Source organism: Neodiprion pinetum, chromosome 4, assembly GCF_021155775.2.
Source record: "Neodiprion pinetum isolate iyNeoPine1 chromosome 4, iyNeoPine1.2, whole genome shotgun sequence".
NCBI lineage: Eukaryota > Metazoa > Arthropoda > Insecta > Hymenoptera > Diprionidae > Neodiprion > Neodiprion pinetum.
The window spans coordinates 34,990,496-35,008,428 of NC_060235.2; the positions used below are offsets into that span (position 1 = coordinate 34,990,496).

The 17,933-nt window shown below is 37.8% G+C and overlaps 2 protein-coding genes across 2 annotated transcripts in view; both read right to left on the bottom strand.

The window, feature by feature from the left end:
- Positions 1-17,933, bottom strand: part of LOC124215806 (uncharacterized) — a 262,163-nt gene that overhangs the window by 232,152 nt on the left and 12,078 nt on the right. The window lies entirely within an intron of this gene.
- Positions 1,809-7,758, bottom strand: LOC138190902 (uncharacterized). The gene is made up of 2 exons (XM_069135593.1): positions 7,263-7,758; positions 1,809-7,143 (listed from the first exon to the last, which is right to left on the bottom strand). Exons 1-2 carry the CDS (start codon positions 7,596-7,598, stop codon positions 7,117-7,119), a joined length of 363 nt encoding a protein of 120 aa, XP_068991694.1. The 5' UTR covers positions 7,599-7,758; the 3' UTR covers positions 1,809-7,116.

Genomic DNA, 17,933 nt, shown 5'->3' on the forward strand with positions numbered 1-17,933 from the left:
CGAAAGAATGAAAAATGGGCAAAGCTGCGCGTCAAAGTTACATGGAGTGCTGTGATTAATTCCATAGATCGCACTACTCCACGTACGCCACACTGCACGCAGGCAGCGGTAAGGAATTTACTCTGAATAGCTACGCGACAAGCTTGCAGACCATGCACCTGCACTTTTTACAGTCTCTCGTCGTCTGCCCGTGATCGTCTATTCCCTGCACTTCGAGACGAGTCACGTTTAGTACATATCAACCCATAGCCGGTGTAACAAGAACCGTTTACACTGAGCCAGCGATCTACGGGCAATGAAACAATATAATAGAGACGATTGACGAATAAATTTGTCGAATAGGAATCATTTCTTGTCTTATTGCAAGCGAATCTTTCCGATGGCGTATATAACGTACCTGCGGTGGTCCGCAGAATTCGGAGGTGCGACGCATCGAGTTGGTGAAAATTGGGAAAAATCAGGTCTGTGATCACTTTGGACCGGGGGAAGAATAATTTCTTCGAACGACTGTATAATAATATCGAGTTGCAATCGGTTCGATAACCCCGCGGCACCGAAAGGCGTGGCTTCAACGAGCCACCGCTGACGATGAGATTGCAATTTCGGGGGTAATGAATACACGGCCAATCAAGGTATGTATCGTATAGGCCCCGGTGCAAACTTTCCTGATTGATTAAATTAACAGCATTACCGACGACGCTGACTCTTCGAGAAAATATTATCTCAAACGATCGCGCCGAATTCCAAGAAGAGAAAATTTCGCTACAAGTTTCTTTTTCTTTTCCCCCTTGCGGTAATACCCAAACTTCTTAAATCTGAACGACGTCGTAAACGTATGTATATGATATATATACATGGTTTGTATCTTATCGTTGCAGCCTTAATTACATTAGAAAGCATTTCCAAAGGATCTATACTTTATAGCATACGTACAGTTGTAAATCGATCACTTGGCAGAAAAGAAGTTTGTGCAATAAACTGTCAGGCAGAGATATGGCCTGATGTCTCACTCGAACAAGGCGACGACTGTGAAATTGTAATTCGAAGCTGATTCTCGTATCGTTTGTTGTTATTAATCGCCAAATTATGTTACACGGTACACAAACGTGTAACGGTTTTTTTTTTTTTTTTTTTTTTTTTTGAGGTTCAACCGATACGTTTTGATTTTATGTTATATTAGAAATCTACATATATTCAATAAACAAAATACATTAAATCAGGAGGAAACAATGTAGAACACAGATTATTTGAGTTTTGGTATAACCTTTTAAAAGAACAGGCAATCATAGAAAATCTCATTCACTCTTTCATTCACACGTTAAAATTACTCAATGCGATTACCGACGTTTTGTATATAATTATTCTGGTAAAATTTTTGTACCATATTAACGAAAGACTGGCTCTCTTTTCCTTTATGGTTCAAATTTAAAAATGATTCTAGTGAAAGAATGAATCTACTGACAAAGGACTCTAAATTATGGTGAGATTACAATAAAGTTAACAGACGAAGATATAAAATACTGACTTAAGAAGGCTATTACAGATTTGTGGCACAATCCACCTACAAATCAGTAATGAAAAGATGACTTAGCTCGGAATATCTCTGATGAAGAGAGGTGGCCTAACGGCTCCGTAGATGATCATGGATGTTGAAGTTCTTTGATATTCCTTTTATAGAATCGGTCTTCACCGATTATACTGCGTGGTCGTTCGTCGATCAGATATTTGGATTTGTTCTTTAGGCTCACAGGCTCCGAAAGATTGGGATTGCGTTGGGTTACACTTCTTGTATGAATCGTCGTCTCAAATTCCTTTTTTTTTTTTTTTTGGCTTGTTTTGTTTTCCCAAATGTTAACGAAATTATAAGAATGTGAATATGACAGGACTAGACTTTATATCGACCGTTCGCTTCGACCCCGGCTCGCAGAGAGAGAGAGTTACACTTATTTCACCGGATAGGTGATCTTGACCGACGTGACACCTAGAGTTAAGCGTTTGCCCTTTATTTTGAAACGTTGTATGTGCTTAAGGCGCGTACATACGAATTACTTTATATTCTATGTGACTCGCATGTAATATCGTTACATCACCCCCCCCATTTTCGAGATTGTTGTGAGAACGAAAATATCGAAAATTACTCGTTATCCTATATTTGCAGTAAAATCTAAAAACCTCTCTTTAAATTACTTCTTACTTATCAATCATTCAATCCATTCATCCTTCATCATTCATCATTAAAATTATCATTTTAAAATCTAATCACATTTTCTTTTAGCAAACATTTTGTTTAACTGGACTTACATCTAAAAAATTCTATAATCTATGCATGTTGGACTTATTAGAACATTTGAAGGATTCATGACGAGTTTTTCGTGAATTTTCATTACAAAAAATTATCTGTTATTTAGCACTTGGATTTGTGGGCTGATAATATTTGCGTAAACTCACACGATTGAAAGTTCCCAAGTTTTTGTTTTTATTTTTTGTATCTATTAAATTATATGCATTTTCATTAACTTTTTTGTTTATTTTGTACGGACCTTTAAACAAATGGAAGAATTTGTGTGTTAATTTATCGATAGCGGAGGATGGATATGGTACACGTAGTAAAACTAGATCTCCTTCATTTAAAATTACAGTTGAAATTGATTTTTGATTCCGGCTTCTATATTCAAAATTTTTCTTCAAGTTTTCTTTGGCTAACAATATTTTAATATCGTGACTATTTTCAATTCTGTCTGGAAATTTTACAATTTTTGTTAATTCATCATGCGCTGTTTTATTAAAATGAAGTTCGTATGGAATAAAACCGGTGCTATGGTGTGTTGTTAAATTTAATAATTTTTCGATTTCTTTGACATATTTTGCCCATCTAGTATGCTTATCATTGCAGAAGGTACGGAAAAATCTCCCCAGTTCTCTCATCACTCGTTCAGTAGGATTGGATTGTGGGTGTCTAATTGATGAATAGCAAACTTCTACTCCTTGTTTTTCTAATTCGACTTTCCATCTAGCAGCTGTGAATTGAGTTCCATTGTCGGATAGCAATCTTTTTGGTTTTCCTACGTTTTTAAAGTACTCGTTGATTATTTTATTTAATGCTATTGTTGTAGTAGCTCGTTTTATGGGGTATAACGTAACTAGTTTTGAAAATGCATCTATTGCAACTAACAAATATTGGACTCCCCCAATAGATCTCGGCAGAGGGCCATAGAAGTCAATTGTAGTCAATTCGTTCGGGTGATCAGCTGTTACCTGCTTGTACTTTCCTTGCATGCTGTAGGATAATGCCTTTGTTCTTTGACATGTGTCACATGCTTGAATACGTTTTTTGATACCTTCTCTCATTTTTCGCCAGTAATAATATCTGTTAATATATTGGTATGTTTTATATACACCCATATGACCTATTTTTTCATGTACAGAAATTACGAGTAAATCTACTATACTTTGTGGGATTACTACTCGCCAATTTTGATCGAATTTACTTTTATAAAACAACAAGTCTTCATGTACTTTGTAACAACCATCAGATGAATCTGTATTGCATTTATTTATGATATTTTTCAATTCCTCATCTTTTATTTGCAATTGTTTTAAATTTTTCAGGTTTCTTATCAACGTTGGATTCATTTTAATAGTTTGAGATGCGATTTTGTTTAGTTCGAGTTCTACATTATCTACTAGCAGTTGGTTTATTTTTGCTATTAGTAACTTGTTACGTTCGTTTGTACTTTGTTTCCCGTTGATATTTCGGCTGAAAAAATCTGCCACCACATTATCTTTTCCTTTGCAATGCTTGACTGTGAATGTGTACTGTTGTAAGATTACAACCCATCGTGATAATCGTGGACTTAAAAACGGTGCTGTATTTATAAAAGTTAATGCTTTATGATCTGTTATTATTTCAAATGGACTTCCAATTAACCAAATTCTAAATTTATCTAATGCATACATTATTGCCAGTAATTCCTTTTCCGTAGTTGTGTAATTTAATTCTGCTTTCGACAAACATTTACTTATAAGTGAAATAATTTTATGGTTATCTTCCTCATCAATTTGGTACAAATTCGCACTTATTCCAAGATCGCTTGCGTCTGTTTGTACTCTACATATGACGCCAGGTAAATAGTGATTAAGGGTTACACAGTTTATAAAACTTTCCTTTATCTCTTTAAATGCTTTCGTATGTTTCTCTGTCCATCTAAACGGTGTATTGTCTGTTAATAAATCTCTCAAGGGCGTGACATAGTTCGAATATTTTATGCTAAACTGCCGGTAAAAGTTACACGCTCCTAAAAATCGTTGTAAAATCAATTTACTTGTTGGTACTGGAAATTCTCTAATCACCTTGATTTTGTCTGGGTTGGGACTAACTCCCTCAGGTGTTATAACGTATCCGAGAAATGCGATTGACTTCTTACAAAAAAGTGACTTATTTAGACGAAGTGTAAAATTGTGTTTCATTAAACGATCAAATATTAGGCTTAGGTGTTTCATATGAGAATCAAAATCAGTTGAGGTTATTAAAAGATCATCTATATAACAAGTCAGAAAGGAGGTAAATTCATTACCTAATGCCATATTTAGGGCACGTATGAATCCACTTCCTGCCGTCTTGAGACCAAATGGAATTCTGCAAAAGTGGTATAAAGTGCCACCGTGTAAAAAAGCTGTATATTGACGTGAATTTCTCTCTAGCGGGATTTGCCAATATCCATGTGTTAGATCAGTAGATGTCATGTATTTTACACCATGATATTTTCTTAATAATTCATTTATTGGTGGTGGACATTCGTTATCAGACTCAATTATGTCATTTATATATCTGGCATCTAAACATAACCTCACTCCATTCTCCCTCTTTTGTACTATTCGCAATGGATTGCAGTATTGACTATTTGATCTTTCTATAATTCCTGCTTGAAGCATTTTCTTTATCTCTGCATCTACTGCTTCTCTAAGTTTAAATGGTACCGGGTATGATTTTTTAACGATTGGCTTGTCTTTTAGTAATTTGATAGAGTGTTCATAAATGTTTGTACATCCGGCTTTCTCTGAAAATAGTTTTTCATATTTAATTAGCAATTTTTCCAGCTCAGCTTTTTGCTCTTCACTTGTACCCATAAGATTATTCGCGATCGACCGGACAGATTCGAAAAAGTTTTGATCATTTGTTTGAGATCTTGTTACTTGAATTTGTTCTATTAAAATTGATTCGATATTTTCATCCAATTTATCTTTCAAAAAATTGTGATCTTCCGATTCTACTGTTTTCTGGCAAACTAAATTCTTTTTGTAAAAATTATGGTCTTGTGATTCTATTGTTTCTGCGTTATTTTGTTCATGTTCGTTTACATTTTGAAATACAGATTCATTACATTTTATATTATTTTTTACACACATCAAATTTAGATTTTCTAATTCATTATTTCTCGGATTATCTCTTTGATCTACCGATGCAATTTTATCAAATTCACTTATTGCTACACATATATTTTCCTTATCTACTAAAATATTTTTATCAATTTCATCATTTTCTACAAAAATATATTTTAAATTTATTTCTGTTTCTTCATCAATTTTATTCTCTTCTACACAATCAGATTCATTGTCAATTTGCATCACATTTTCATGTGTTTCTGACATTTTATCATCATTATCACATTCAGGATCTTTAGTTGTGATATTTTCAAAAACTGTTTTTATATCTTCATCATCATTTTTATTTTCTTCATTATTATTCTCTTTCTTTGAATTCTTTTTAAATATTTCTTTACCTATTTTTTCATGTTCTTTTTCTGAATCTTCAGTTCTTAAAATTTTGATATATATTTTCGCGTTTTGTGCAAATGAGCTCAACCTTTCCGCAGGTTCCCGGTCGTATGAGAAAAGTGGTGGAGCTATTACTTTACCTTTAATACTAATTGTTTTCTGACCGTAATCTAAAACTACTTTATTAATATCAAGCCAATCGTTACCAAAAATCACACTACTAGACAGATGCGGTATAATTAAAAAAGCTGTTGTGATTTTCTGCGATCCCATATGAACATCAACCAAAATTTGTCGCTTAACCGCTGTGGGCTTTTTCCCAATTGCTGGTAAAACTACTACATTTGTAACTGGTAGTTCATTTAAACTATGATTACCTTTGAGAGATTTATATACTTTTTCAGACATACATGTTACTTGGCTTCCTGAATCAAATAAAGCTACCATTCGATAATTTAACACATTTATTACTACATTTGGACCCTTCGATAAGTTTTGTTTTACTCTTTCAATTTTTTCTTCAGCATTACCAATTTCGTGCATTAAGTCCTCAACTAAATTTGCATAATCCCAACTCGATGTCGGACTTATACACATCGAGCTGTTTATTAGTTTAAATTTCTATTTGGACTGGTTTGTAAATTATTGGTGTTAGTTTGCATTTGAGTTTGTAATGACTGTATCTGATTATTGGTTCCTGAGAAATAAGGTGGTGGATAATTGACGTTTGGTAAATTCATTTGGTTGCTTGTTGATGTTTGAACTTGCGGTTGATATTGCCATGGTGATAAGTTTGTACCAAATTGAGGATTTTGATAAAAGTTGTTTGCAGCATTTGGATAATTTTGTTGCCTACTTGTATTATTTATCTGTTGCTGTTGTTTATGTTGAATTTGCATGTTGTTTACATTATTCACTTGATTGTTGTTACTTTGATTTTGATATTTGTGTTTATTATTGTTTCTTTCTTCATAATTTACATCTAATTGCGATAAAGCTTGTTCTATTATTTTTGTATCCGCCATATTCACAGTTGCTAGAGTATCACGAATTTTATATGGTAATTGTTGGATAATGGTATAGTTTATTTCGAACTGGTCTAGTTTCGGTAATAGGTATTTTGCTTCCTTAAGCTGTTTAAAAAAATATGTTTGAAGTGAACCATCCTGTTGATTATACCTTCTTGAACTCCACCTTGTTTTGACTTTAACTTGGATTGGAATGGAATAAAATTTATTTTTAAAGGCTTCTTTAAAATCATTATACGTGTTGATAGTTTCTTTACTCGCTTCCCACCATATTTTTGCTCTACCTGATAATTTACTTTCGACTATCGACAATTTACACTCTTCCTTCACACATTTTAACCTGAAATAATTTTCCAAATTTTCCAAATATTCAATAGGATTTATAACTTCTTCATCTGTAAACTCGGGAGCTTTGGCATCAATGTGACTTCGTTGCAAACTTACTATTAACTCACTCACCGATATTTGATCGTTATTGGTAACTGGTTGTTGAACTGGATTCTGTATCTGTTGAAGAGCCTGTCTTTGTTGTTCGTTCTGGAGCTTCAACAATGCGACTTCGTTTGCCAGCTGTGCGTTAGTTGCTTGTTGTGCCTGTAGCTGTTCAATCGCATTTCGTAAACCCGCGAAACTCGCCATTTCCTCCTTCAAACGCTCCAGTTCTCCCTCCATCTCGCCTGTATTATTTCGTATTTGACTATTGCCTGCTTTTGATATGTCAGGTTCTGACCTCCTTGGTTTATTTGTGATCCTTGACCTAGTTTTAACAGGTGTTCTTTTAATCGTTGGTGCCATGTACTTTTGAAATTCTTATATTTCTATTTATCGCGTAATATATGTTTCTTACAATTACTACCTAAGGTCAATCATACAAACATTCAACGACGAAGTTTCAAATTTAATCCTATGTTTACTTTCTTTATGTCTAAACTTTATGTTCGGGCGCCATTTTGTAACGGTTTTTTTTTTTTTTTTTTTTTTTTTTTGAGGTTCAACCGATACGTTTTGATTTTATGTTATATTAGAAATCTACATATATTCAATAAACAAAATACATTAAATCAGGAGGAAACAATGTAGAACACAGATTATTTGAGTTTTGGTATAACCTTTTAAAAGAACAGGCAATCATAGAAAATCTCATTCACTCTTTCATTCACACGTTAAAATTACTCAATGCGATTACCGACGTTTTGTATATAATTATTCTGGTAAAATTTTTGTACCATATTAACGAAAGACTGGCTCTCTTTTCCTTTATGGTTCAAATTTAAAAATGATTCTAGTGAAAGAATGAATCTACTGACAAAGGACTCTAAATTATGGTGAGATTACAATAAAGTTAACAGACGAAGATATAAAATACTGACTTAAGAAGGCTATTACAGATTTGTGGCACAATCCACCTACAAATCAGTAATGAAAAGATGACTTAGCTCGGAATATCTCTGATGAAGAGAGGTGGCCTAACGGCTCCGTAGATGATCATGGATGTTGAAGTTCTTTGATATTCCTTTTATAGAATCGGTCTTCACCGATTATACTGCGTGGTCGTTCGTCGATCAGATATTTGGATTTGTTCTTTAGGCTCACAGGCTCCGAAAGATTGGGATTGCGTTGGGTTACACTTCTTGTATGAATCGTCGTCTCAAATTCCTTTTTTTTTTTTTTTTGGCTTGTTTTGTTTTCCCAAATGTTAACGAAATTATAAGAATGTGAATATGACAGGACTAGACTTTATATCGACCGTTCGCTTCGACCCCGGCTCGCAGAGAGAGAGAGTTACACTTATTTCACCGGATAGGTGATCTTGACCGACGTGACACCTAGAGTTAAGCGTTTGCCCTTTATTTTGAAACGTTGTATGTGCTTAAGGCGCGTACATACGAATTACTTTATATTCTATGTGACTCGCATGTAATATCGTTACAAACGATACAATAATCCGCGCTAACCTTTGTTTATTTATACCTATACATTGTGCAGAATTCACTTTACTAGTTGGATCAATTATCGCGATAGAAAGTAAAGTCGAGGTAAGAGTAGAAATTCTTTCGCCGAGATGGCGCAGAATTGATAAACATCCCGAAATGATAAATAATATTGAAACTTACGCTGTCCGATCTGATGATGAAAAATTCGCATTATCACTCTGCAGTATAGGCAGTCAATAATCAGGCGTCCGCAAGTCACGTTGCGGTAACGATCCTGCAGTTTAAACAAACGGAATCCCCCGATCATTGCAAGATGCTTGGAGATCAGCCGGCCATTCGTCATCGACAGTGAGCGGTACACTTGTTAAAAATTTGTGTATGAAACTTCCTATACACTGTATTGGAAGTCTTATTCGGATACGAAACAGGGAATTCACCATACATTTACTGTTTATTCAATTTAAAAATACAATAAATTTAGTAAATTCAAATAACTTTTTTGTATTTTTCCTATAAATTTTCAATAAAATCAAAAATTTTCATTGTAAATTTCAGAGAAATACATAGTAATTTACGTCGCTACACCGAATTTGTATATTTAAAACCTGATTTCGTAAATCGACAACTCTTTTTTTTACAGTAAATGTACAGTAAATTCACAATCATTTTTACCAGTGATGGACAGGCTGTGCAGAAACCATTCCCATACAAGTTTTCCGTCCGCACCGTCGCGACTCACGCAATTTTCATCACTAAACCAAAACGGGCAATAACTGTTTGCCTCCTGACGATGCTGCTGCTGCCGGTGCTGCAGAACCAGGACAGCAGAGCCCCCGGATCACCGCGCGTTTATCTATTTATCGTATTAGCGAGCATGATGATCGCTTCCTGGGTCACACTCTTTGCTCATGGGAGAGAGGATCGATTCTCGAAAAAATAATCTCTGCAACAGATCGCTCAAGAGATTCGGCCAAATACGTAGTAGGTACGCAACATTCCCTGTTACACAGAAACACTGTATATTTTATTACTCTACATTATACTTGTATTACATACGCAGTGAAAAATTTTCTGTACAACAATCGCAAAGTGCGTCTATTGACGTTTTTGTATTATAAAAAATATTCCGTATTCCGAAAAATATGCGATTCTGTATCGTAAGTTTTAGCAGCAGCCGTGTAATTCATCTATTCGAAACATGCGTCTATATTATTTTTAAAGGGCTAATATTCCGTTGTTTAAATATACAGGGTGAGAGGTACGAACCTTCGTTACAGTACGTATATTACACATGGAGTCGATCGACACAAGATTCACATTCTGTGTAACAAGAATATTAACATTCGGAATGATATATCTGGATGGAAAAGGTTTCTACAATATTTTCCGCGAGATCTGCACTCTATTTCTGGTACATATTCGATACTCCCTCCTCTCATTTACCACTCGCTTCGCTCTCTCGACTCGCTTAACCTACATTAGCAACGTAAACAACCGTAAGATTCGCGAATTTTCGAGTAAACGTCAAATTCACCATCTAAATCCAATTATAAATATATATACGTTATAAAACGTGAAAATTAACAAAATTCTTTAACCCGTCGACAAGTCTCGCGGACTGTCGTCGTGTAGGTTAACTAGGCTGTTGCAGGTGTAAGCTTTATACACGCATAGTTTGTGTACATGCGAGCGTGATAGGCATCCGAACAAATTAGGAATAAGTTTCTAATTAACGCGGCGGCTCCGTATCCGGAGACTAATTTATCTCGAATTAAAGCAAACCCCGCGGTATGTGCACGTAAAAATCTCGACGAAATATTATAAGCGATACGCTAGCTCCAGGCGGCTGTATTTAGTAAACTAACTAACTACATCAACCAAATTAACTGAATTAACACGTTAGCGGCCGGCAGCCGTTCGTTAAAGTTTTATCACGATCTCAAGAACAGCGGATCCAGGATTCAATTTGATTTTAGCAACCGGCGCCGAATCATTTATTCTTCTTCATCTCGAAAGGTTACCACGCTCAACCCACGGTATAATATATAATCCGATATAAAGTGAAACAAAAATAGATGCATGAAACTGTCCTCAGCCTTGACATGCGGTTTGAATCGAGGGCGTGAAAATCAGAGATATTTTTGGGTCAAATCAAGCATAAAATAGGGTTAAGGACGGCGTCGCGAACATATGCGCGTTGGCCAACTTTATTTTTCTTACAATTTACCCTTTCGTATTCAACCGTCAATTTACAAAACTCATTGGTAAAATCGCCAACTCACGCAAATGCAACGTGCCAAAGACTTATGAAAATAAGCAACGATCTACAGGCTAGTGCAGCAGCAGTGCGGAAGACAAGTGAAGTCGGTTTGCCGAGTTCGATCGTGATCGGTAGATAAATTTTTGTACGGTTTTATAATGACACTATTAAAAGAACATTGCAAAATAAGAACTTTATTATAAATTATTATATCTTTCGACAGGTTAGGCGGGTTTAATTACCTCGACATTACAACATCGCGGCTCGATGTGTCGAGCGATTAATTGATTGTGAGATTTGTCGTCGCCGAGCTCGCTGCGCCGTGATTACGAGTAATTATTTATAATGACAATTTCACCTTATAGTCTCGTGGAAGGTTAGGTTGCCACCAACTGCAATGATTTACTACACGTATATAATATTGAATACACCGGCTGCTCAACGCGTTGGCAAATTTCGTCGAAACTTTCTGTTAAACATCGAAAATACAACCGATTTACGTTAAATAACGTAAAATTCGACTATGAAAAACAAGACGTAAAAGAACTTGCGACACAATTCCAACGAAAGACGCTGCAGGAATGATATAAAAATTTTACGACCACCTCGATTTGGTACGATGAATTTTGATGAAAATTAAGGAATCACGACGTTCTTAGTTCCGTCAATCAATCCGCTCCATAATTCCTCGTCTCTTAAGTATTCCTTTTCGTCGACAGACTTAAAGTACGAACTAATCCCAACTAGACACGACCATCGTCTTAAGTCGTTGCGCACACGCGCCTGCGATCCGCGTCGGTTTCATCGACTAACGCGACTTGGCGTCATCGGCGGGTTTCTGATCCCATGGAGTGACCGAGGGTCAAAAATGCATCGGAGTCGTTACATGGGCACGATACGCGCAATCTGAAGGAAGACTATCGCCTGATACCGCTTAAGCGATGGTTCCTCTAATGCTCTAATCCGAAGAGCGATCCCGTCAAATTTGCACGAGCCTCCGAAATGGTCGAAGATATTCCATAGACGGTGTAGACGCTTCGTCGAGGGTGGAACGATGAGAATACTTCACACGAGAAACTCGCTCATCTTTCATCTTTGCTCGAAACTTTTTCTCCCCGTATCAAGATTCTGCTACCATTAGCCAGCTGTCAAAGTGATCATCGATCCTGCAAATAAGAATTATACCTTACATCTCTTCTGCGAATTGGCAAAGTTACCCTCGGGGTTACGGTTTCTCGATGAAGGTATAAAAGTCGATCCGACACGTCGCGATGTGGGTGAAAAATCAAGTTAATTAATTAACTGAGTACTCTTTTGGCGGATCGACGTGACTAGGAACGCATGAAGAGACTCGGAGCATTTTCTGCTCCGCTGATCGGCGTCTCAGCCAGAGATCCCGCCTGGTGGGAAAAAAGAATCCCGCGAGTGAGAGAGGGAGAGGGAGAGAGGGATAGAGGGTTAGAGGGAGGGAGGGAGGGAGAGAGTGAGAATGGCGAAAAGAGAGATAAGACGCCTGAGAGAAGTCGGCAGCGTTGCTCCTTCATGCTCGCCTGATACGAATGTAGAGTAGGAGAGACACGCGACGTCGTCCGACGCCACCCGCCGACGTCCGGCAAGGCGCGTGCGTCGCTGTCACGCAACGACGACGCTACGAAGGCACTTCCGCCGAATCGCTCGGTTGCTGCTGCACGATTCGACTCCAACTACCGGCGTAAATCGTGACGTCGAAATTTGGAAGTGCTCGTTCTCAGAGACATAACCGAGAGACGACAGTCACGGTCGACTTACTGTTTAGGAACAACTTTGAGCAAAGTAACGCTTCGCAGATCCGCCGGATTATCCGACAACCCGTAAGTGATGAAAAAAAAAAAAGTTCAAAATTTTTGAACCGCAAAGCCGAAACGAGGGGAGGGGAGGGCAAATTTGGCGAACGCGTTTGCTACCATTCTGCTGTACGGGAGCCGTCAACGAGCGATCAGATTAGCCTGTATACCGTGTATTGTATGCTAATCAACACTCGTCGCGTGTGATCCAGCTTACGCGTCACGCCTGTCTGTCACTCGGTGGTTCTCAACGCGCCTCGACTTCGATCAGCCCAACGCCCACCCGAGTCTCGTTTCCGCAAGCAAATCTCGCTCGCCTTCTCCCCCACTCATTTACTAAACGTTGTAGATCCTCCTGTAGGAATCGTGCGTCGGACGTATGCGTGCATACGTGTAATCCCAGCTGACAACGAAACAGTCCGTCAGGCGGCTGAAGACACTTGCTGGGGAAGTCGAATCTGGTTAATTGCCTGATCTTTTTTCTACCATATTCTTTTATTTTTTATTTTTTCCTCTCCTACCAGCTACACACACACACACATATATATATATATATATATATATATATATATATATATATTAAAGTTCTTGATTAGTAAACTAGTAAACGCATGGAATAACCATGTAGACTCAGTTAAAAAACGTTCAAGGCAAGCGATAAGCAATCTGTATACATGGGTATAAGTGCAGTAACACAGTTATTCAAGTTCGTTGTACATTGTAGTATTTTATACGGCAGTTTAGGATTCCCTGAAATATATAAAGGTTGCCGTAAGCCGCAGGTCAACCGCGCAATGGAGATTATTTAAATTTACAGAAAAAAACATACAGCTACTCGATTATTCACTTTGAAACTACGATCGACTGCGTGTAAAATAGTTTTGTCGTTGCAAAACAAAGATTTTTACAAAGAAAAAAAAGAAAAAAAAATACAAATATCGTTTCGTTGTCGTTGGACAAACTTCGCGAACCTTGTGAAGTATCGAAAATACCAAATGTTAGAATGTTTGACACGAGAATAACGACGCCAGTTTTGCAGAGTGAAAGTACATGTATGTACACATGTATTACGAATTCACACAGACACGCACGGGAGTATTCGAAGCGTGCATAATTCAGATCACTATCGCGTCGTCGTAGCGATTATACATTATACTATACGAACCGTTGGTTAAAACGCGGGTATCTACGCGGCGTCGGTGTACCGATTTATCCGATCCTTGCCATGCAGGTTATACACACCCGGTACAGTTACTAATTGACGCGATGTAAATAAGGTGATGTGAAGAAGAAGAAAAAACAAACTACACGCACAGTTAGTTCCTGACTGGTGGTTCATTGTTTTACACACAATTACATCCGCGGGTAATGAAATTAAACGATAATCAAATATAATTGCACGCCTTGGAAATTTTGTACATTTATGTACATATCAAATAACATATATTTATAAAAGGAATAAAATTTACATTTATTAAGACGTATTTCTGGATCATTTGACAGGCTGGCAATATTTTTTCCCCTCCAATAAATTACCCGTCAAATTTGTCAACGAACGGTTTTGTGAGACCGTCTAGTCGGTATCACTGCACTGACGCCGATAGATTTCGAGATCGGAAGTAAAATGGCAACGGTACGTAACGCTTCTGCGTCATAACGTCAGCGTCGGCGGTGTCTGTATTTTTTGAGAAAATATAACATTCCGCGTGTATGCAAGTTACTGGATCACGTATATTTGTAGAAAATATAGCGTATGAGAGAGAGAGAGAGAAGTAGGTCTGATCGCAAGATGAGAACCACGCTTGTCCGATAACAGAACCAGCTTGACCGTACAGAATATTTAGCCGAATGAAACCCTCTGGCGATCAGAGATAAAATCTCTCGTCGTCGATCGTAGGTATGATATACGTGATAGAGAGGAGAGTTAGTTCCGTACGTACGCGTGAAGCATTGCCGAAGGCTCATTGGATCGAAGAAAAAGAACGCGAACACTTTCAGCTATGTGAATCTTGGCACCCGACTTGCTCCGATCTCAAAATTTTTTCATGATTTTGAAAGATATGGGACATGTATTTGATTGTAGTAAACTCGATTTCGTTTGTAGTAGTGCCAAAAAAAAAAAAAAAAAATATAGCCACTCAAGAAAACGCCATCCTCCGAGTTTAAGATGAATGAATTTTAACGACTGTTTTCCTCATAGAATCGTTTGTAGTTGATCGTAGTGAACTTACTTCCGTTGGTAGTTAGTTCTGTTTTTCGTTTTTTACATGGATATATATATTTCATTCTTTCTTTTAAAGTCCATATAATGCCTTAGACCCTGCAGATGCGAGCAGTAGGTATAAGGCCTTTCTATTGTAGTTCCTCAGAAACTGACACGGAGTCGATATTTCATGAAACGAGGCTGTTATGTTCTTCTATATGTATATTCTTCGGCTCCGCTTTGTGCGGATCTTCGCTTGCGTTTCGATTGGAATAAGTTATACCTATATAGATCAGATACATACCGTGATAATGGGCAGTAGCTGTCGTACTCCGAGGCTTATTGCGCCTGCGCAGCGGGTCGAGGTAGTCTCCGTGACAGACTTCGCGAAACTTCACGGGACATTCAGAAAAAATGGGGGAAATAATTAAGAAATAAAATTCACGGGGTATCGCGGGACATGGGGAGAAAATGCTTGTGAGAAATGCAACACATATAGATATGTTTACTTTTTAACTTGGCTGTTTTCGGAATGTTCAGCAGTGTTGAATTATGTTCTTCTTTCGTTTTGAACAAGAGGCTGGAGAAAAATAATAATATTAAAAATATTCCGCATTCGTTCGTTCTCCAAATCAGTCGAAAGAGAAATTATCTCTTCACCCACCATTCGATTAGATTTTTCACGATAATCAACAAATTTACCTTTCTCTCGCAATTTTATTCCACGATCAAATTTCTACGCTGTTTCGAAATTTTTCCACGTTTGGTTCAGAGTTTTGTATACGCGTAAGTATTGTCAATTAATATTCCATGATTATACTGATAAATTATATTTACTATATTGTTTTCAAGCTCCGCTCTGATCTCCCATCGCTCTGTCAAAACTACAATCTAGTTTCCGATTGATTTTTGAAGTTTACCGCGGTGCCGACATCCGCAATTGCCCGAGTTGATCGTAGAGTCGCGTGGGCGAATCGATAGTCCGGTAAAGCCTGCACAACACACACAACGCACATGTGGAGAGGTACGCCATGCGTGGAGCTTTGTACGTACGTTACGCGCATTGCATATGTGTATTATATAATTCATGCGATAACACAGGTTTACGTGTGGATATAGATATACGGATAGGATTTTATATGTAATGTATAATACGTGCGTGTCGGCAAAGGCGCTTCTAAATACGTATATTTCAACCACTTCCCTTCGATAAGAAGTTCGTGCGCGATGACAGCTCGCAGTGCGATGTATTAGTATTACAATACGCGAGTAAGGTTTCGTCAAAGAAAGCGAATCTGCCTGCTATATGTAGGCATATAACGCAACCCGTGATCCACACGAGCCTTAAACCTTTCCGTCACAGCGGAAGTATTCTTACCACCTATTTTATAATCATTTTTTTACGTATTTAAAGAACTTTTCAACATATTTCTTTAAGGTTTCTGGCTATTTCTGACAGTATACTAATAAGTTTTCAACAGCGACATAATGTAAATTGTTATCGTTGGAAAAAGATCGATTGAAAAAAAATTGTGAAAATTGAAGGAATAATTCGTTTTCGAGAAAGTTACACCCCTACACATTCACAAGTTTTACTGAAAATCATAAGTTTTTCGGCTCGCTGATTACGAATCTGAAATCAGATTTTAAAAATTCACTATGGCAAATCCAATCAGCGGCCCCGAAAATCCTTGCAGACTTTTTTGACCGTATCCGATGAAATTTGAAATTTTCGTCCGTCAAATTGGATCCGCCGAGATTCGTAATCAGCGATCCCCAAAAACCCTAAAATACTGTCTTGTTATAGAAGTTGACTCAGCACAGTAACGTCCGACTCAAAGGGTTAAAAGTTAAACGCCGTTGCTGCAGTGCGGTGCAATCGAGACTGCAATGGGCGTGTTCAAACCTAGGATAGACGAACCAACTAACTAACCAACCAACTAACTAACTAACTAACTAACTAACTAACCAGCTAGCGGTCAAATGAAAGTGCAAACAAACGGCATCGCCGCGATATCCTGTTGCGAACGCGCCGCTCTGTCTGCTCGGGTAATTAGCAACCATTAAGCCGATCCGACGATTAAAGTAACGATTCACGCTGCCCGCCACCAGCTGCAGTATGTACTCGAGGATCGTTTACCCGATATCTAAGGAAATCCCTGATCGATTTACGTCTGTATAATATATATCATACGATAATAAACTCCACAGTACGCAGAAGTCTACAAATTGCATACAATGTGCAATACAAGACAAATTTGCGTCCGTGATACTCTTTCGCGCGTTAATTTGAATCCACCTGTACGGACGATTGCATCACCCGCAACTACACGTGTACAACAGTGTACGGTACACCTAATATACCTTATACGTGACATTATATACGCGTACGCACTAACGCTGGTTCGTTGTGCGCACGCATACGAATATCAGGTTATGTTGTGAAATTGATATGGAAGAGCTTGAATAGCAATGTTCCACTTTGCGCGTGTCAGTGTCACGTGCCGCCTGCAAAGTAGGAACTCGGCTGCTCTATACTCGTTACCAACAGTTTGCACTAGTTGGCTCGGAATACGATAGTCGCGGTCGGGCGGCGTATTCGCGGACTGCCATAACCCGGGGTCGATGGGGAACGAGGAGAAAACGTGGGCCGGCGACCGTCGCAACCAAATCAAAAACATCGACCGTGTCTCTTTGCTACACGGGTCCATATAAGAAAATGCTGCTCGATCAACGGTTCAATATTATTCGACATCACTTTGTAATCACCGAAAGCACACTGAAATCGGTAATGTTGAAAGTAAAATTCTGCATCTGTGATCGTCGGTAATCTCTTTGTAATCTTAGGTAGTCGTATGAAATGTTAGAAATCGTGAGAAATCACGTGACCAAAAATAAAATTTACTCGTC

Bases quoted from the DNA above. Each gene is read 5' to 3' on its own strand.
- LOC138190902 (XM_069135593.1), bottom strand. From the start codon at position 7,598: ATGGCACCAACGATTAAAAGAACACCTGTTAAAACTAGGTCAAGGATC. The intron at 7,144-7,262 runs GTGAGTGAGTTA...AAATTATTTCAG, and splicing joins CCAATAACGATCAAATATCG to GTTAAAATGTGTGAAGGAAG.